The 21,144-nt window shown below is 44.4% G+C and overlaps 1 protein-coding gene across 1 annotated transcript in view; it reads left to right on the top strand.

Moving 5' to 3' along the window:
- LOC126092415 (ATP-binding cassette subfamily G member 4-like) overlaps positions 1 to 21,144 on the top strand; it is a 417,403-nt gene that overhangs the window by 89,085 nt on the left and 307,174 nt on the right. Inside the window, exon 2 of the mRNA XM_049908002.1 lies at positions 17,611 to 18,005. Within this exon, the coding sequence (XP_049763959.1) occupies positions 17,873 to 18,005 (133 nt within the window). The 5' untranslated portion in view covers positions 17,611 to 17,872. The remainder of the gene's footprint in view (positions 1 to 17,610; positions 18,006 to 21,144) is intronic.

Genomic DNA, 21,144 nt, shown 5'->3' with positions numbered 1-21,144 from the left:
CAGGCTAAAACAATGCATGACACCAAGAGAACTGAAAGGTCTCAGAACAAAATTAAAACTCTACAGTCAATTTGTGGCAGAATAAGTGCGCTCAACATATTACATATCTCTGGTCTTACACTGTACAGGACTTGCGCCTTGTTGTACACATGTGTAAGGTTTAAATCACCAATGTCTGTAGTCAACGTTAGCGTCACATTTTTCACGTTAAAGATATGTCTGGGGCTCACAAAGTGACCGAGATCTAATAAAAATGTTTTGGCCACGTTTTACAGCAGTGGCAGGACTTGTGACACATAGTGCTTCACACAGATGGCTGTGCGTAGTGATTTCCTGTAATAGATAGTTTTCAGAAAGAGGTATCCGATAAAGAAAGAATTACAAGACTTGGTGGTTTCGGTGCAGTTTATTAGGATTAATTTGGTTACCAGTATGGTTATCATACGCGCAAGTAGTGTTACCAGATGTCCTGATTTTCGTGAGATGTCTCGAATTTTATGAGTGTCCATGATCAGTTCCAACTTTTGGACATTACCAACAATTCAAATAATATTTCGTATTCACTTTAAAAATGGTCGAATTCATGCAAGTTCCAAAATCAGTTTCTGATGACATAAATGACGGTAACAAAGAAAGTTAGGATTCGGTACTCCAAGAGGTCACGATGAGGGGATGAAGTAAAGGCTCGTGTCCGCATGGCTCCCGTTAGCTGCATCTACCGCCACGCAGCTGATCTCTGAGTAGTGTTACAAGTGACCTCCCCTCCCCTCATACCCATCAACCATTAACTGGCAGCGATTTCTCGTCTCGCGCTGTTACACCGTGTTGTCTTGTGCTGTAGCGCATCAAAAGTATTTTATTACCAGCTTAAAGATGGTAATGAGACCACCAGAAGAGAACTCTGGAATTACAATTGCACTAGTGTACCAACATTGTTCATTACACATATTCCATCCAAAATGCTTCGAGACTGGTTTTATTCTTGTCGAATTAACGACGTCAGTACTATAACTACCACATCACTTTGAACTAAAAACTGTACACAACAGAGAAGCATTCGACCAGCAATATGGCACTCGTGAGTAACCGAGAGAGGTGGTGGAGTGGTTACCTCGTTGCACTCACTTGAGGGGGGAGACGGTTCGAATCTGCGTCTGACCATCCCAGACTTAGATCTTCCGTGATTCCCCTAAATCGCTCCAGGCAAATGCCGGATTTCCTTCCCCGTCCTCTCGTAATCCAAGCTTGGGCTCCGCCTTTAATGACCAAGCTGTCGACGGGACATTGAACAATAATCTACATCTACATTTACATCTACATCCATACTCCACAAGCCACCTGACGGTGTGTGGCGGAAGGTACTTTGAGTATCTCTATCGGTTCTCCCTTCTATTCCAGTCTCGTATTGTTCGTGGAAAGAAAGATTGTCGGTATGCCTCTGTGTGGGCTCTAATCTCTCTGATTTTATCCTCATGGTCTCTTCGCGAGATATACGTAGGAGGGAGCAATATACTACTTGACTCCTCGGTGAAGGTATGTTCTTGAAACTTCAACAAAAGCCCGTACCGAGCTACTGACCGTCTCTGTCGCAGAGTCTTCCACTGGAGTTTATCTATCATCTCCGTAACACTTTCGCGATTACTAAATGATCCTGTAGCGAAGCGCGCTGCTCTCCGTTGGATCTTCTCTATCTCTTCTATCAACTCTATCTGGTACGGATCCCACACTGCTGAGCAATATTCAAGCAGTGGGCGAACAAGTGTACTGTAATCTACTTCCTTTGTTTTCGGATTGCATTTCCTTAGGATTCTTCCAATGAATCTCAGTCTGCTTTACCGACGATCGACTTTATATGATCATTCCATTTTAAATCACTCCTAATGCGTACTCCCAGATAATTTATGGAATTAACTGCTTCCAGTTGATGACCTGCTACATTGTAGCTAAATGATAAAGGATCTTTCTTTCTGTGTATTCGCAGCACATTACACTTGTCTACATTTGAGATTCAATTGCCATTCCCTGCACCATGCGTCAATTCGTTGCAGATCCTCCTGCATTTCAGTACAATTTTCCATTGTTACAACCTCTCCATATACTACAGCATCATCCGCAAAAAGCCTCAGTGAACTTCCGATGTTATCCACAAGTCATTTATGTATTTTGTGAATAGCAACGGTCCTACGACACTCCCCTGCGGCACACCTGAAATCACTCTTACTTCGGAAGACTTCTCTCCATTGAGAATGACATGCTGCGTTCTCTTATCTAGGAAATCTCCAATCGAATCACACAATTTGTCTGATAGTCCATATGCTCTTACTTTGTTATTAAACGACTGTGGGGAACTGTATCGAACGCCTTGCGGAAGTCAAGAAACACGGCATCTACCTGGGAACCCGTGTCTATGGCTCTCTGAGTCTCGTGGACGAATAGCGTGAGCTGGGTTTCACTAGATCGTCTTTTTCAAAACCCATGCTGATTCCTACAGAGTAAATTTCTAGTCTCCAGAAAAGTCATTATACTCGAACATAATACGTGTTCCAAAATTCTACAAAAAAGTGGTTCAAATGGCTCTGAGCACTATGGGACTTAACAGCTACGGTCATCAGTCCCCTAGAACTTAGAACTACTTAAACCTAACTAACCTAAGGACAGCACACAACACCCAGCCATCACGAGGCAGAGAAAATCCCTGTCCCCGCCGCGAATCGAACCCGGGATGCCGGGCGTGGGAAGCGAGAACGCTACCGCACGACCACGAAAATTCTACAACTGGTGGACGTTTGGGATACAGGTCTATAGTTCTGCACATCTTGAAAACTGGGATGACCTGTGACCTTTTCCAATCCTTTGGAACGCTACGCTCTTCTAGAGACCTACGGTACACCGCTGCAAGAAGGGGGGCAAGTTCCTTCGCGTACTCTGTGTGAAATCGAACTGGTATACCATCAGGTCCAGCGGCCTTTCCTCTTTTGAGCGATTTTAATTGTTTCTCTATCCCTCTGTCGTCTATTTCGATATCTACCATTTTGTCATCTGTGCGACAATCTAGACAGGGAACTACAGTGCAGTCTTCCTCTGTGAAACAGCTTTGGAAAAAGACATTAAGTATTTCGGCCTTTAGTCTGTCATCCTCTGTTTCAGTACCATTTTGGTCCGTCCTTCACATCAAACGAATTGCCAGTTGCGAATAAGGACTATCATCAGCTGTAGAACGGAATGACGACAGTGAAAATTTATGCCGAACCGGGCACATGCTTGTATGTCCAAACGGACTTTGCATCGTAATGAGAATAGCAAAGGCACTGCAATATCGTATTTATCTGCCGATACTGGGCAAACGACTTTCAAGCACAACGTCTGACATGTACGGGAATATACATAACAGATGTGCGAGTACAGGTCGTAGACACATGGTTGACGGCATATGGAAGATTTGCGCTGGCCGTGAGCTGTGTACAGATGGCCAAATGTAAGGCGACCGTTCGCGACAAGAGGGAAATCCGTGTTCGAGTGCCGATCCAGCACAAATTTTCATTGTCGTCACTCCATTGTACAGCTAATGGTAGTCCTTATTCGCAACTACGAATTCGTTTGATGTGTTTCGTAATGGCTGTGGTCGCAGTACAGCCTGTTCCTTTGGACATGCATGAGTGTCCAAATAAACTTTGCATCGTAATCAGAATAACATATCGTCTTCCGTCCTTCAGTTGTGAGCAGGTAGTGTTCAATAGTGGACGTGAGACTGTAGTGTGTCAGCGTTTGTGTTTCAGAAATCGCACTTGAGCAACGAATTGAACATCTCTAAAACAAGCGTTCAAGACATTCTCAAGAAACTTTCGAAATTCGGTTATTGTGAGTTCTTCTACATCAGCTGTATTAGGTATAGACCTACTACCCAACAGTGACATGTTTGCCGGACCGGAATTCGAACTCGGTTTCCTGTTTATCGCAAGCGGTCCCCTCAACAACTTCGACTATCCATGCACATTCGACGGATCGACACAAACTTCTACACGACGCACTGTCTTTATCATTTTATCTTCGTCAATTAATTCATCAGCTAATGCTCGCAGTATTACATGGATTCACGCCTAGGCTTGTGGCACTTACATGCATGTCTGAAAGAACGTACACTGTTGACGATCCATATCCATATTTCGAACTTAATTCGCTGGCTGCAAATTGCTTGACATCAACTGTATTAAGTATAGATCTACTAACCAATAGTGGCGTATGAAAATCTGTGCCTACTACAAAGCGCAGAATGGATCGCTGATGGTGTCCAAGACTGAAGAAGTTGCGAATGTGATGATGATGTTTGGTTTGTGGGGCGCTCAACTGCGTGGTTATCAGCGCCCGTACAATTATCCAATCTTTGCTCAGTCCAATTTCGCCACTTTCCTGGATGATGATGAAATGATGAGGACAACACAAACACCCAGTCATCTCGAGGCAGGTGAAAATCCCTGACCCCGCCGGGAATCGAACCCGGGACCCCGTGCTCGGGAAGCGAGAACGCTACCGCGAGACCACGAGCGGCGGACAGATAAGTTGCGAATGTGACGCGCTAGTTCATGAACCAAAGAAGAGTTTCACGTGGTTATATGAACGTTTTGTGTTTTGTACTCAAGTTGGGGGGAGGCTGTGTAAAACAATCGATGCATCAAAACCATCACTTAACTTTTATATATTTTTCATTAACCCAGTCTCGAAAATTTTCAGACTGACGAAAGTATATTATAAAGAAATACTTCATGGCCAAAATTTACTCATTTTTTATATCAACAATTTTTTTTTTGCAACCACCATTCCGTAAGTTCCAATTAGCTTCAAACTGGATCTCGTAATACTACATATGCTACAAAATATATCTCAAGTATTGTAAATGACTGAACAAATACTGTTTCCAAGTGAATGTATCAAGGAACAACCTTTAGGAATCTAGTTGCTACATTCACGATAGGAAAAATAAAAAATAAAATAAAAAATAACAAAACTACCATTTCGTCAGTTTAGGCGTTTCTTCCACTTTATACTGCTTACCTGAATATGTTTAGTCGCTGAATAAGAAATGACTTATTTCTTTTCTTCCTTTTATGCTCCTCTCTCTCTCTCTACTGGTCTGAGGCTCTACTTCACCTTTCGCTATCTTGTGGTATAGCCATCACTGCTGCGTTCACCTGGCCCCGAAGTTCATCTGTGGTGGTTGGCACTGGGTCACAGACCTGCACTCGTAGTTTCACCATATCCCACACATTTTCGACTGGCGACAAGTCGGGTGATCTGGCGGGCGAGGACAAAGGGCCGACATCCTGTGAAACTAAGAGGGCACGTGTTCGTGCAGCAGCATGTGGTCGTGTATTGTCTTGCTGAAAAATGGCATCTGGGGTGTTGTTCATAAATGGTATGGCTACAGGCCGCAGGATGTTATTCACGTTGGTCACATTGGTCACAGTGCCCTGGAAACGCACCAGCTGTGATTTGTTATTGTATTCAATAGCAATCCTCACCATAACACCTTGAGTTGGTACTGTATGACTTTTGCCGGCCAGAGTGGCCGAGCGGTTCTAGGCCCTACAGTCTGGAACCGCGCGACCGCTACAGTCGAAGGTTCGAATCCTGCCTCGGGCGTGGATGTGTGTGATGTCCTTCTGTTAGTTAGGTTTAAGTAGTTCGAAGTTCTAGGGGACTGATGATCTCAGAAGTTAAGTCCCATAGTGCTCAGAGCCATTTGAACTATTTTTTGTATGACTTTTCCGAACGCAGTCTCTGTGATGCCGCTCCCTCTGTCTGCAGCGAACCGCAATGTGTCCATCATTTTCAAATAAACAGAGACTGGATTCGTTCGAAAACAATGATGCCATTCCTGTCCCCAGTAAAGTCGCTCTGTACACCATTGCCGTCTAGCATGTTTCTAGCAGAAGTGGACGATGCGCATGTAAGCCTGTAAGCCATGCCGTGATAAACGACGACGGACTGCAACCCCTGATTGTGTACAATGTGTTAAATCGTTCCACTGTTTTGCCAGACCCGAGGAGGATGCAGATCTGTCCTGCAGTGCCATTCGGATCAGGTGTCGATCTTCTCGAGTCATGGTCTGGATGGTGCGACCTGACCCGTCTCATCGCGTTCTACGGCCTTCCGTGAACAATTCCGCACACACCCGTAGCACTGCGGAAACACTTCGTTCCACACGAACAGCAGTTTTCCGGATGGAGGAATCACGTTCTCTCATGCCCATAATGCACCCTGTTTCAAACTCATTGATCTGACGGTACGATTCGCGCATAGGTCTGCGAGGCAACCTGCGCGTCTGCTCAAGTCATAGCGATCCATTTACCTTCGGTTTATAGCCGCAGGCGCATTTTATCAGTAGATGATGTTGCGCCGCGATATCGCCTTGACCTTGATCCAGCGGGTCGACATGGTTCAGATACTAATCATTTCTGCAGAACATACTAATGTATAACATCGGGGAATAGGAACGTCCTATCTTTAGTCGTTCAAGGTGTTCTGTTTTTCTTCTGAACATGAGTGTACTACGGTTTATCTGTGTTGGTATACACGGTTGAGTCACATTAATGTGACCACCGTGTAACTCTTACAGGCGGCAGGCGGCAGCATTAGCAGTGGCAAGTGCGTGAAGCAAGTTGGGGAGACGAGAAAAACAATGAAGTTTGTGTAAAAATATTTTTTGTTTATTTATAGACGCAATCACATGTGTAGGACAAGGTCATAACCGGTTTCGGCCATCAATGAGCATTTTCAAATTCTGAAGGTGGCATACACTGTACACAGGTTCTTGCGTTATCAAACGCATGCGTTGACAACGCATGAACCTGTGGTCAGTGTATGCCACCTTCAGAATTTGAAGATGCTCATTGATGGCCGAAACCGGTTATGACCTTGTCATACACATGTGATTGCGTCTACAAAAAAAAAAAATAAAGAAATTACAAAATAATCAACCGCGCACTCCATAGACAAAATGACGTTTTTTTCCAAAATGAAGTTTTTGTCGTAATGCGGAAATAAAGCGATTTATATGGCGTCCAAAAGGGCAAGGCCATTGGCTTCCAGGCCAAGGGTGTAAGTATTTCGGAAATGGTAAAGTTTGTAAGCTGATCGCGTACCACTGCTGTTAAAGTATACGGAGCATGGCAAAATAGCCGGGCGCCGAGGCAACTGTGGTTCACCGTTGGTCACAGATAACGGGGGCGAACGATGGCTGCGGACATGTGCATGTGTAAGGACGAATAGCCGTGCAACTGTTGAGCGCCGAGATGAATAAGAGAGCTACCAACAGTATCTAATCACAACGTTCGTCTGCCTGAAAACATCCACGATCACACAAAGCTCACAAAGGCCTTGAAATGTTGTGTAATATGGCTGATGTCTGTGAGGGCATATGTTTTGGTACAGACGTGCTGTCTGTCGACCGTTTCCATCTGCTTTTCCGTACACAAACACCATCTTGGCTTATTCCCGCCATGAATACCGGACCAATCTGCTTCCCGTACTCTGCGTGAATCACACAGCATGCAACGCACAAGGAACACGCGGTATGTGATCAGAGGATCTTTCATTCGTCGGCATCATCTACTGTGGCTACCATGCATTTCCGGACACATGTTCATAAGACCTCTTTTCCTCCACTTCCAGTCGGGTATCGGTCCGTACAGTTCGTCGGTGTTATTAATGATCATCCTGTATACAGGTATAGCGTGTTTATTTCAACCTGGAACAACTAAATGTCTCTAAAAATACGCATTGTACGAAAAAAAATGTTTCAGATGAAAAACTGGCCACCCTCTAACCACCCCCCACCCTAATGGAGGGTTCAAAAACTTTTAGCCACGCGGGGTAGCAGCGCGGTCTCATGCGACTTGTCACGGTCCGTCGGAGGTTCGAGTCCTCCCTCGGGCATGGGTGTGTGTGTTGTCCGCAGCGTAAGTTAGTTTAAGTCAGATTACGTAGTGCCGGCCGCGGTGGCCAAGCGGTTCTAGGCGCTTCAGTCCGGAACCGCGCTGCTGCTACGGTCCCAGGTTCGAATCCTGCCTCGGGCATGGATGTATGTAATGTCCTTAGGTTGGTTAGGTTTAAGTAGTTCTAACTTCTAGGAGAAAGATGACCTCAGATATTAAGTCCCATAGTGCTCAGAGCCATTTGAACCATTTGATTACGTAATGTGTTGGCTTAAGGACCGATGACCTTACCAAAAATTCCCAAATTTCCAAAAACTTTTATTTTCATATGGAAAACCCTAGTTGTTGCCGCAGATCCGTATTTTACGCCAAAAAATGCCCAGGGTTTACTCGAAACACTATTGTCATTCGTTGTAGATGACTCTGTAATCGACAAAATTCAATTTTTCCGGTTTTTGGAATTAAGAACCTATCCATTTGATTCTACGTAACATTTGCGATAAAAATATAACCTTTTTTGTTCTAAATAGGTGATGTTGTTGTTGTGGTCTTCAGTCCTGAGACTGGTTTGATGCAGCTCTCCATCCTACTCTATCCTGTGCAAGCTTCTTCATCTCCCAGTACTTACTGCAACCTACATCCTTCTGAATCTGCTTAGTGTATTCATCTCTTGGTCTCCCCCTACGATTTTTACCCTCCACGCTGCCCTCCAATATTAAATTGGTGATCCCTTGATGCCTCAGAACATGTCCTACTAACCGATCCCTTCTTCTGGTCAAGTTGTGCCACAAACTTCTCTTCTCCCCAATCCTATTCAATACTTCCTCATTACTTATGTGATCTACCCATCTAATCTTCAGCATTCTTCTGTAGCACCACATTTCGAAAGCTTCTATTCTCTTCTTGTCCAAACTATTTACTGTCCATGTTTCACTTCCATACAGGGCTACACTCCATACAAATACTTTCAAAAATGACTTCCTCACACTTAAATCTATACTCGATGTTAAAAAATCTCTCTTCTTCAGAAACGCTTTCCTTGCCATTGCCAGTCTACATTTTATATCCTCTCTACTTCGACCATCTTCAGTTATTTTGCTCCCCAGATAGCAAAACTCCTTTACTACTTTAAGTGTCTCATTTCCTAATCTAATTTCCTCAGCATCACCCGACTTAATTCGACTACATTCCATTATCCTCGTTTTGCTTTTGTTGATGTTCATCTTATATCCTCCTTTCAAGACATTGTCCATTCCGTTCAACTGCTCTTCCAGGTCCTTTGCTGTCTCTGACAGAATTACAATGTCATCGGTAAACCTCAAGGTTTTTATTTCTTCTCCATGGATTTTAATATCTACCCCGAATTTTTCTTTTGTTTCCTTTACTGCTTGCCCAATATACAGATTGAATAACATCGGGGAGAGGCTACAGCCCTGTCTCACTCCCTTCCCAATCACTGCTTCCCTTTCATGTCCCTCGACTCTTATAACTGCCATCTGGTTTCTGTACAAATTGTAAATAGCATTTCGCTCCCTGTATTTTACCCCTGCCACCTTTAGAATTTGAAAGAGAGTATTCCAGTCAACATTGTCAAAAGCTTTCTCTAAGTCTACAAATGCTAGAAACGTAGGTTCCCCTTTCCTTAATCTTTCTTCTAAGATAAGTCGTAAGGTCAGTATTGCCTCACGTGTTCCAGTATTTCTACGGAATCCAAACTGATCTTCCCCGAGGTCGGCTTCTACTAGTTTTTCCATTCGTCTGTAAAGAATTCGTGTTAGTATTTTGCAGCTGTGGCTTATTAAACTGATTGTTCGGTAATTTTCACATCTGTCAACACCTGCTTTCTTTGGGATTGGAATTATTGTATTCTTCTTGAAGTCTGAGGGTATTTCGCCTGTTTCATACATCTTGCTCACCAGATGGTAGAGTTTTGTCAGGACTGGCTCTCCCAAGGCCGTCAGTAGTTCCAATGGAATGTTGTCTACTCCGGGGGCCTTGTTTCGACTCAGGTCTTTCAGTGCTCTGTCAAACTCTTCACGCAGTATCGTATCTCCCATTTCATCTTCATCTACATCCTCTTCCATTTCCATAATATTGTCCTCAAGTACATCGCCCTTGTATAGACCCTCTATATACTCCTTCCACCTTTCTGCTTTCCCTTCTTTGCTTAGAACTGGGTTTCCATCTGAGCTCTTGACGTTCATACAAGTGGTTCTCTTATCTCCAAAGGTCTCTTTAATTTTCCTGTAGGCAGTATCTATCTTACCCCTAGTGAGATAAGCCTCTACATCCTTACATTTGGCCTCTACATCCTTACATTTGTCCTCTAGCCATCCCTGCTTAGCCATTTTGCACTTCCTGTTGATCTCATTTTTGAGACGTTTGTATTTCTTTTTGCCTGCTTCATTTACTGCATTTTTATATTTTCTCCTTTCATCAATTAAATTCAATATTTCTTCTGTTACCCATGGATTTCTGCTAGCCCTCGTCTTTTTACTTACTTGATCCTCTGCTGCCTTCACTACTTCATCCCTCAGAGCTACCCATTCTTCTTCTACTGTATTTCTTTCCCCCATTCCTGTCAATTGTTCCCTTATGGTCTCCCTGAAAATCTGTACAACCACTGGTTCTTTCAGTTTATCCAGGTCCCATCTCCTTAAATTCCCACCTTTTTGCAGTTTCTTCAGTTTTAATCTACAGTTCATAACCAATAGATTGTGGTCAGAGTCCACATCTGCCCCTGGAAATGTCTTACAATTTAGCCTGGTTCCTAAATCTCTGTCTTACCATTATATAATCTGTCTGATACCTTTTAGTATCTCCAGGGTTCTTCCATGTATACAACCTTCTATCATGATTCTTAAACCAAGTGTTAGCTATAATTAAGTTGTGCTCTGTGCAAAATTCTACCAGGTGGTTTCCTCTTTCATTTCTTAGCCCCAATCCATATTCACCTACTACGTTTCCTTCTCTCCCTTTTCCTACACTCGATTTCCAGTCACCCATGACTATTAAATTTTCGTCTCCCTTCACTATCTGAATAATTTCTTTTATATCATCATACATTTCTTCAATTTCTTCGTCATCTGCAGAGCTAATTGGCATATAAACTTGTACTACTGTAGTAGGCGTGGGCTTCGTGTCTATCTTGGCCACAATAATGCGTTCACTATGCTGTTTGTAGTAGCTTACCAGCATTCCTATTTTCCTATTCATTATTAAACCTACTCCTAGGTGATAGTTTTCTTAAAAATATATTTAGTATCGGAAATTTTATTGTACAGTGAAACTTTTATTGATGATCATTTAAATGTCTAGTTAATAAAGTACGACTTCGATGATCCAGAAACAACGAATTGAACGTAGTAATTGTCTTTTCTCATTGGGATGCTTGAGTCCCTTGCCTCTCACTATCAGAGTGCTTGATTTCGATGAGTCTGCTTGCCTCTCATCACCATTGCAATTCATAATAAATTTTCGAAATTACGTCCTTTTATGTCGATACATTCATTAATTCGTTCATGAAATGCATGTACGCAAAATCATGGCTGGTATAAAGTACGTGCAAGCGTTTGATACGTTCTATCCAGTTTTGTCGAGTAGTCGGTACTTCTTCATACACTTTAAGGTAACCCCACAAGAAAAATCCAGACAGGTATGGTCAGGTAATCTCGCAGGCCCCTTTACCGGACCACGCTACCGATCCATCGATCACTCAATCCATGATTTAAAGTTTTCTTGGCTACTGCTTGACGACCATCATGTTGAAACCGCCTGCACGTATTTCCTTCCGATGCAGAGCTGCAATTGTAGTTCGGCGAATGCTCAGAAAATGCTTTGAGTCAAATGGGAGAAGACCACACGCTTATGAGTTCACTGTTTGCTGTTTCTGCTATACAGTATATGTTTAGAATGGCGTGGTTGATTGAAACCCCCGCTGCTCTAGAGAACAGATCTGTAATTAATTTACGAAATGCGAAATGCAGCTAAACCCATCGAGCCCGCCCGGTTAGTCGTTCGGTCTAACCGCACGGTTTTCCGGGCGGGAAGGAGCGCCTGGTCCCCGGCACGAATCCGCCCTGCGGATTTGTGTCGAGGTCCGGTTAGCCGGCCAGTCTGTGAATTGTTTTTAGGCGGTTTTCCATCTGCCTCGGCGAATGCCGGCTGGTTCCCCTTATTCCACCTCAGCTATACTATGTCGGCGATTGCTGCGCAAACAAGTTCTCCACGTACGCGTACACCACCATTACTCTACCACGCAAACAACAGGGGTTACACTCGTCTGGTGTGAGACGGTCCCGGGGAGGGGGGGGGGGGGGGGCACCGGGGGCCGAACCGCACAATAACCCTGAAAGAGTGGTTCGGTGTGGGGCGGCGGAGGGGTGAAGTGGACTGCGGTATTCGTCGTGGGGTTGCGGACCACTGCGGCGTGGACGGAGCCTCTCCGTCGTTTCTAGGTCCCTGGTTAACATACAATACGATACAATACAAACCCATCGACAGATCTGCGAGTTTTACGGGGCAAATGCGACAAGTGATCCAATAGTGAGGAGACGGGTCCGACAATTGAATGAAGGACGTGATGAAGTCCACGCTGACGAAAGGAGTGAGCGTACAGCTTTGCTTAATGCAGAACTGGTTCGTGCAGTTGAAGAACTCGGAAAGGAAATTCGTAAGTTTGCAATATCCGATCTTCCTTAGAACTCTCCACAAATTTCAAGATCACGTTTTCAAGAAACGGTTTCTGAAAAACTGAATTTTCGAAAAATGTGTGCTTGTAAGATGCCAAAACATATAAAAAAAGTGTCTGGGTGGTACGCTTGACTAACTTTTTGATAAGTTACAATAAATATGGTAATCATTTTCTAACCAATATAGTGACGGGGGATGAGACTTCGGTCACTTATGAATCACTCAGTCGAAACATCAATGGAACAGAGGCCCACTTCGTCAACAATAAAGACTAAAGCCAAGCAAATTTTGATACATCTAAAAGTCATGTGCACAGGCTTTTGAGGTGGACCCGGCGTTATATTGGTACATTTATTCATAGCACACGAAACAGTTAAGCCAGCCGTGGTGACCGAGCGGTTCTAGGTGTTCAGTCCGGAATCGCGCGACTGCTACGATCGCAGGTTCGAATCCTCCCTCGGGCATTGATGTGTGTGATGACCTTCGGCTAGTGAGGTTTAAGTATTTCTATGTTCTAGGGACTGATGACCACAGATGTTAAGTCCCATAGTGCTCAGAGCCATTTGAATGAAGCAGTTAACGCTACTAACTGCTAATAAGATGTTTTACAAATGTGCGAATGCGGATTCGCATTTGTCACAGTCAGTGAAGGAGACACTAATTAGTGTTGTACACTATCTTGAAGAAATTACGTTCATGAGATGTATTCGCAATTGCCAGTATGGACAACCATCAGCTGCATAATGGAATGATAATGAAAATTTGTGGCTTACCGTGATTCCAATCCAGATTCCTCGCTTATCGTGAGCGGTCACCTTTGCATCAGGCTATCGAAGCAGGGCTCACGGCAGGATCAAAACTTCCATATGTTGTCAACAACGTGTCTGCAACTTGCGCTCGTACGTTCATTATGCACACGCCTCAACAAAAGTTTGGAATATCATAGAGTTTACTACAATGACTTCCTGTTCTACACCCTTTGAAGGTTGTACAATACCTTGCTAACAAATTAAACATAATTCTTGTGAAAACAATAACGATTTTGATTAATTACGAAAAGTCGTCACCAGCAAAGCTCTCTCCTCAGCGTACATCTCGAAAACAAAACAGTCAAAATCTTTGTCTGTCACCATACTGCGCTTGCATCATCATCATCATCATCATCATCATCATCATCATCGTCATCATCATCTAAGACTGATTATGCCTTTCAGCGTTCAGTCTGCAGCCTAGTCCCCCTTATAAAATTTTCCTTCATGATGCCCTATTCAGTGCTAACATTGGTGTCTCTTCTGATGTTAAGCCTATTACTTCAAAATCATTCTTAACCAAATCCCGGCACCTTCTCCTTGGTCTACCCCGACTCCTCCTATCCTCTACTGCTGAAACCATGAGTCTCTTGGGTAACCTTGCTTCTCCCATGCGTGTAACATGACCCCACCATCTAAGCCTGTTCGCCCTGACTGCTACATCTATGGAGTTCATTCCCAGTTTTTCTTTGATTTCCTCATTATGGACACCCTCCTGCCATTGTCCTCATCTACTAGTACCTGCAATCGTCCTAGCTACTTTCATATCTGTAACCTCAACCTTATTGATAAGGTAACCTGAATCCACCCAGCTTTCGCTCCCACACAACAAAGTTGGTCGATAGATTGAACGGTGCACTGATAACTTCGTCTTGGTACTGACTTCCTTCTTGCAGAAGAGAGTAGATCGTAGCTGAGCGCTCGCTGCATTAGCTTTTCTACACCTCGCTTCCAGTTCTTTCACTATGTTGCCATCCTGTGAGAATATGCATCCTAAGTACTTGAAATCGTCCACCTGTTCTAACTTTGTTCCTCCTATTTGGTACTCAATCCGTTTATATCTCTTTCCCACTGACATTACTTTCGTTTTGGAGCTGCTAATCTTCATAGTCCTTACATTTCTGATCTAGCTCTGAAATATTACTTTGCAAACTTTCAATCGAATCTGCCATCACAACTAATGAAACGTCCCCTAGGAAAAAATTAATGAATTATTGTGCTGATAAACCTCTTACATTATTTGATTTTCAATCAGATGAGCAGAACTGAACGTACTGAGACATTTCGCTTTTTACACACAATATTTTTAGCGCAACGCAATCTGACTTTCAATAATCCCTACAAAAGAAAGGCCCTGACTAACATTAACCTATACCTTTCACAAATCACTTACCTCACAAAAATCTTCGTTACTCGAACTACTGCAATACAGCGAGCGCCACTATTGCCAGCTAAATAAAAGATTCAAACTATTGAAGGCACTAACTACTGATAGGCATAGTTAGCAAATGAAAGATTTTGATAGAGAACAAACAATGTATTTACCTTAATAGTGTTCTAAAGTCATAATATATATAGCAGTTCATGACATCCAGTCTTACAAATTTACTGTCTCTGATGGACACACGTCCAGATCATCCGCTCTCAAAACTCCACCATTTCTCTCCCCACATCCACCACTGCTGGCGGCTCACCTCCAACTGCGCAACGCTACGCGCTGTTAACAGCCAACTGCCCAACACTACATTAGCATATACTCCAACAATGCAAACCAACCACAGCCTTCACACAGCACAGTCAGTGATTTTCATATAGAGCGCTACGTGGCGTTACCAACATAAAAACCTAAACAGCCTACTTACACTAAGTCATCCGCATATGCGAGACTGCTTATTTTATGTTCACATATCTTAATCTTACCCAGCCAGTCTATTGTTTTCAACACATGATCCATAAATAATATGAACAACAGTGGAGACAGGTTGCAGCCTTGTCTTAACCTTGAAACTACTCTGAACCATGAACTCAATTTACCAACTCTAACTGCTGCCCGACTATCTATGTAAAGACCTTTAATTGCTTGCAAAAGTTTGCCTCCTATTCCATAATCTGGCAGAACAGACAATAACTTCCTCCTAGGATACAATTCCCTGTTCCACTCATAACACTTCTCCATTATTTGCCGTAAGCTAAACATCTGGTCCTGACAACCTCTAAGAGGCCTAAACCCACACCGATTTTCATCCAATTTGTCCTCAACTAATACTCGCACATTCCTTACAACAATACCTGAGAAGATTTTACCCACAACGCTGATTAAAGAGATACCTCTGTGCTTGCATTCGACGAACAATTTCCGCAGGTTTAACACCCATCGCAAACGGGAAGCGTTTCACTGCCCTCATTTCCTCCTTGGTGCAGATCGACAATGGAGCTGCCACGTTTCACTGTCTGCTATAACGTGGGAATGAGTGTAACATGTACAAAACTGTCGCAAACGACAATTCTTTGGCACTGGATACTAGCAGTGTTACCAAACCCTACGGCGAAAAATTTCAAAAGTCCCTTAACGTTTTGACTCCCCCCCCCCCCCCGATTCTGCCCCCTTCCCCCGCCGCCGACGTTAATTGAAGATGGGTGACAGCTCTAAATGCGTATTGGCTTGAATAAAAGCATATACACTACTAGCCATTCAAATTGCTACACCAAGAAGAAATGCAGATGATAAACGGGTATTCATTGGACAAATATACTAGAACTGACATGTGATTACATTTTCACGCAATTTGGGTGGATAGATCCTGAGAAATCAGTACCCAAGGCAACTTCCTCTTACCGTAATAACGGTCTTGACACGCCTGGGCATTGAGTCAAACAGAGCTTGAATGGCATGTAGGTACAGCTGCCCATGGAGCTTCAACACGATACCACAGTTCATCGAGAGTAGTGACTGGGGTATTGTGACGAGCGAGTTGCTCGGCCACCATTGACCAGACGTTTTAATTGGTGAGAGATCTGGAGAATGTGCTGGCCAGAGCAGCAGTCGAACATTTTTTGTATCCAGAAATGTCCGTACAGGACATGCCACTAGCGGTAGTGCATTATCCTGCTGAAATGTAGGGTTTCGCAGGGCTCGAATGAAGTGTAGAGCCACGGCTCGTAACACATCTGAAATGTAGCGTCCATTGTTCAAAGTGTCGTCAGTGCGAACAAGAGGTGACCGACACGTGTGACCAACGGCACCCCATACCATCACGCTGGGTGATACGCCAGTATGGTGATGACGAATACACGCTTCCAATGTGCGTTCACCGCGATGTCGCCAAACACGGATGTGACCATCATGATGCTGTAAACAGAACCTGGATTCATCCGAAAAAATGATGTTTTGCCATTCGTGCACGCAGGTTCGTCGTTGAGTACACCATCGCAGGCGCTCCTGTCTGTGATGGAGCGTCAAGGGTAACCGCAGCCACGGCCTCCGAGCTGATAGTCCATGCTGCTGCAAACGTCGTCGAATTGTTCGTGCAGATGGTTGTTGTCTTGCAAACGTCCCCAACTGTTGACTCAGGTATCGAGACGTGGCTGCACGATCCGTTTCAGGCATGCGCATAAGATGCCTGTCATCTCGACTGCCAGTGATACGAAGCCGTTGGGATCCAGCACGGCGTTCCGTATTACCCTCCTGAACCCACCTATTCCATATTCTGCTAACAGTCATTGGATTTCCACCAACGCGAGCAGCAATGTCGCGATACGATAAACCGCAATCGCGATAGGCTACAATCCGACCTTTATCAAAGTCGGAAACGTGATGGTACGCATTTCTCCTCCTTACACGAGGCATCTCAACAACGTTTCACCAGGCAACGCTGGTCAACTGCTGTTTGTGAAAGAGAAGTCGGTTGGAAACTTTTCTCATGCCAGCACGTTGTAGGTGTCGCCACCGGCGCTAACGCTGTGTGAATGCTCTGAAAACCTGCTGACAGCATCTTCTTCCTGTCTGTTAAATCTCGCGTCTGTAGAACGTCAGCTTCGTGGTGTAGCAATTTTAATGGCCAGTAGTGTAGAAAAGCGTCTTGTCGCTATATTTATAAGAAATAATGTAGTCCACAGCCGGGGAGATCAGCAAGCAGAAAAATGGGTATATTATTAATGTCGACTTTATGTATGTGCAGACGGCGTTGCGTGCGACCTCGTAACGTGATGGGCCGACGAGCTGTGTTGCCGCCACCCTGAAGTCGGAAGACCATTACGGTGGCGACCGAGACGACAGAGCGAGGTGAGGCGCACGTAGCGGAGGCTGGTGACGCGGGGATCAGCTGCGGGGCTCCCCGGCTGCCCGTGGAAGGGGCAAGCGGGGAGGGGCGCGAGGGAGCGGCGCCCGCCTTATTTACCAGCCAGCTGTGTCAGTCTTCCGCCAGCCACCGCGTCAACACCATGGCACAGCTCGCAGCCGGCAGCGAGAGCGAGCGCGAACTGGCGCCCCGGCGCCCCACCATGGCCACGCTCAACACGCTGGCCACCAAGGCGCCCGTCGACGTCGACTTCCGCGACATCACTTACGTCGCCGGTGAGTACCAAACAATACGCAGCTCACATAATACTAGATACAGGAAGCTCGTTAACACCCGAAGTTGGTAGCAGTGAGATTTCTGGGAAAAATGGAAAAAGAGGGATGGTTGGGTTTAGCATCCTCTGGATATCGATGTCATTGGAGGCCGAGCACGAGCGCGGATGGTGCCAAGTGTGGGGAAAGAAATTGGCAGTGCCCTTTCAAAGGAACCATCCCAGCATTTGCCTGGAGCGATATGGGGAAGTAATGGAAAACCTAAATCTGGATGGCCGGACGTGGGTTTGACAGTTTACCGCGGCGTCGATTTTGGGTCGCACATGTCACGTTGGTTAGCGTTTCACAGCATACATCAGCTGTAATTGTTGAACCACTGTCAATGAAATCATCAAAAGGACGATTTTTTTGTTCAAATGGCTCTGAGCACTATGGGACTTAACTTCTGAGGTCATCAGTCTCCTACAACTTAGAACTACTTAAACCTAACTAACCTAAGTGTTGTGACTTGGCAAGACAGCCAAGCCACTAGGAGGAAACCGAAAGGCACGCGTTTAAGCTCACGCAGGCTGGCGTGAGGTCTGGAACAGGTAAAGTAATTATACTAGCAAACAAGGTACGTAGCTTCTGGAATACTTTAATCCATAATTGGTGAACATCGGTCTATCGGTACATGCATCACAAGAGAAATAGCAAATGATAACGGTGCCTTGCTAGGTCGTAGCAAATGACGTAGCTGAAGGCTATGCTAACTATTGTCCCGGCAAATGAGAGCGTAATTTGTCAGTGAACCATCGCTAGCAAAGTCGGCTGTACAACTGGGGCGAGTGCTAGGAAGTCTCTCTAGACATGCCGTGTGGCGGCGCTCGGTCTGCAATCACTGATAGTGGCGACACGCGGGTCCGACGTATACTAACGGACTGCGGCCGATTTAAAGGCTACCACGTAGCAAGTGTGGTGTCTGGCGGTGACACCACACTAAGGACATCACACATATCCAAGCCCGAGGCAGGATTCGAACCTGCGACCGTAGCGGTCGCGCGGTTCCAGACTGTACTGCCTAGAACCGCCTGGCCATTCCGGCCGGCCGCCTTTTTCGTGCCAAAAAACGGCAGCCATAGTGTTTCAATTCGAGAATGAAGATTGCTTAAACTTTTTTGGTTTGGGTGAACTTGACTGGCCGCACTGCATTGACTGATGTTTAGATGCTGCGTTGGTGTATGATATGCACGTCTCGTCGCCTTTAACAATGAAAACAAATCATCTCCATCTTGTCTATAGCCCTCCAAAAACTGTCGTGTACTACACTTTCTTTGTTCTTTGTGCCGATCAGTTAATATTTTTGGAATCCAGCTCCCACACAATTTGTGATATCCAAGCTATTCATTGACAATCCTATAAATCGAGGTTCGAGCGACATTTTGGAATTCATTAGCGAGACCACAGTCGTCGATTGCCGATCACTTCGAAGTTTTTGTTTCACTTGGTCAACGATGTCGTCGGTCCGAATACCAGGCCTGCCACTCCGTTGTTCATCGCGAATATTTGTGCGACCATTTTGGAATTCTCGACATCTTTTTCAAATTTTTTGTCACCCATTATTTCAGGTCCATACACTAGGTATTACGATGGATTTCAGCAGGTGAAGATCCTTTTGCCAGCAAAAATCTAATCACACTTCACTCTTCACAACTGGCGGGATCTGCGATTGTCTGAGTCATTGCTATCTGCCCTCACCGACTGCCAAGCGACTAGTGAATCAAACCAACACTGCAGTAGCCACCAAAAGAGTTGGCAGACAGCGCTGTAAGCGTGTAACTTCATTCAAGCCTACCAGCAGTTACATATTGGCCACCAGATCTTAGTTCTCAAAGCCTCGTAGAAAGGATAACTACAAATGGTAGATAGATATATATGTTCAACATGCTAAATAAAAAAAGCGGTTGTGCCATGTCTCAACGAGGAACTTTACTTCTAGCACACAATAGGATCATGTAGAGCAACTATGGATCACATTTAAAAGAATAGTGGATCGAGCGCTGGATCGACATGTATCCAGTAGAATACTCCATAATGGAGGGAGCCTCCATGGTATGCAGTCACTGTAAAGAAACTTCTGAAGAAACAGAGATTATTGCTTAATAGGTGTAAAACAAAGCGCAGGGCTATACATAGAGAGATGCTGAATGTAACGTGTTTGGCTGTCAAGACAGTAGTGCGTGATGCGTTCAATGACTATTTTAGCAGAATATTGCCAAATGATCTTTCACATAACCCAAAGAAATTCTGGTGTATCTAAAGTGTGTTAGTGGCACCACATTTCGTGTTCAGTCACTCGCGTATGAGCTAGAAAGTGAAACTGAAGGCAGCAAAGCAAGATATGAAATGCTTAACTCCACACTCAAATGTTACTTTACAAAGGAAAACCCAAGAGAGTCGCCCACTTTAATCCTCGTACCAATGCAGAGATTAGTGAAGTAAATGTTAGTGTCAAAGGCGTCGAGAAACAGCTGAAATCATTGAAATTCAGTAAAGCTCCAGGGAACGATGGAATTTGTATCAGATTCATTACTGAATCTGCGGCTGAGATGGCACCCTTGTTAATTACAATCCGTCGTAGATCACACGAACGAGAGTCGGTGCCCAATAATTGGAAGAAAGCACACGTCACACCCATTTACAAGAAGGGCAGAAGTGATCCAGGAAGCTAGCATTCAGTATTCTTGACATTCTTCTATTGTAGCGTCTTAGAGGATATTGGTAACCCTGCCATTTTTTTTGGCTTGTCATGAAGCACCTCCAGCTTGGTATTACACGTTATAGAAATACACTGATATTGCAAAAAGTGCACTGAAAGACATTTTCCAGTTCTGTACCCTACTTACACATCAGTAATTCTTTAAAAAGGATTTTGTTAATATAAGTTAACAACAATTAACGAAATTTGTTATTTTAGCTTTTTTTAAGGTGAGCGTAAAGTCGTCTCCAACCCACCCCCACCTGGCAATACGCGCTACCGAAAATGCGTTGGTATTATAGGTACAGAAAGCTGGCTGAAGCCAGAGATAAATTCTGCCGAAATTTTTACAAAGGCACAGACGGTGTTTAGAAAGGATAGATTGCATGCAACCGGTGGTGGAGT

The sequence above is a fragment of the Schistocerca cancellata genome, chromosome 7 (genome assembly GCF_023864275.1).
Source record: "Schistocerca cancellata isolate TAMUIC-IGC-003103 chromosome 7, iqSchCanc2.1, whole genome shotgun sequence".
Lineage (NCBI taxonomy): Eukaryota > Metazoa > Arthropoda > Insecta > Orthoptera > Acrididae > Schistocerca > Schistocerca cancellata.
Note: the sequence above shows the minus strand (reverse complement) of the source record. Positions and strands in the feature narration are given on the sequence as shown.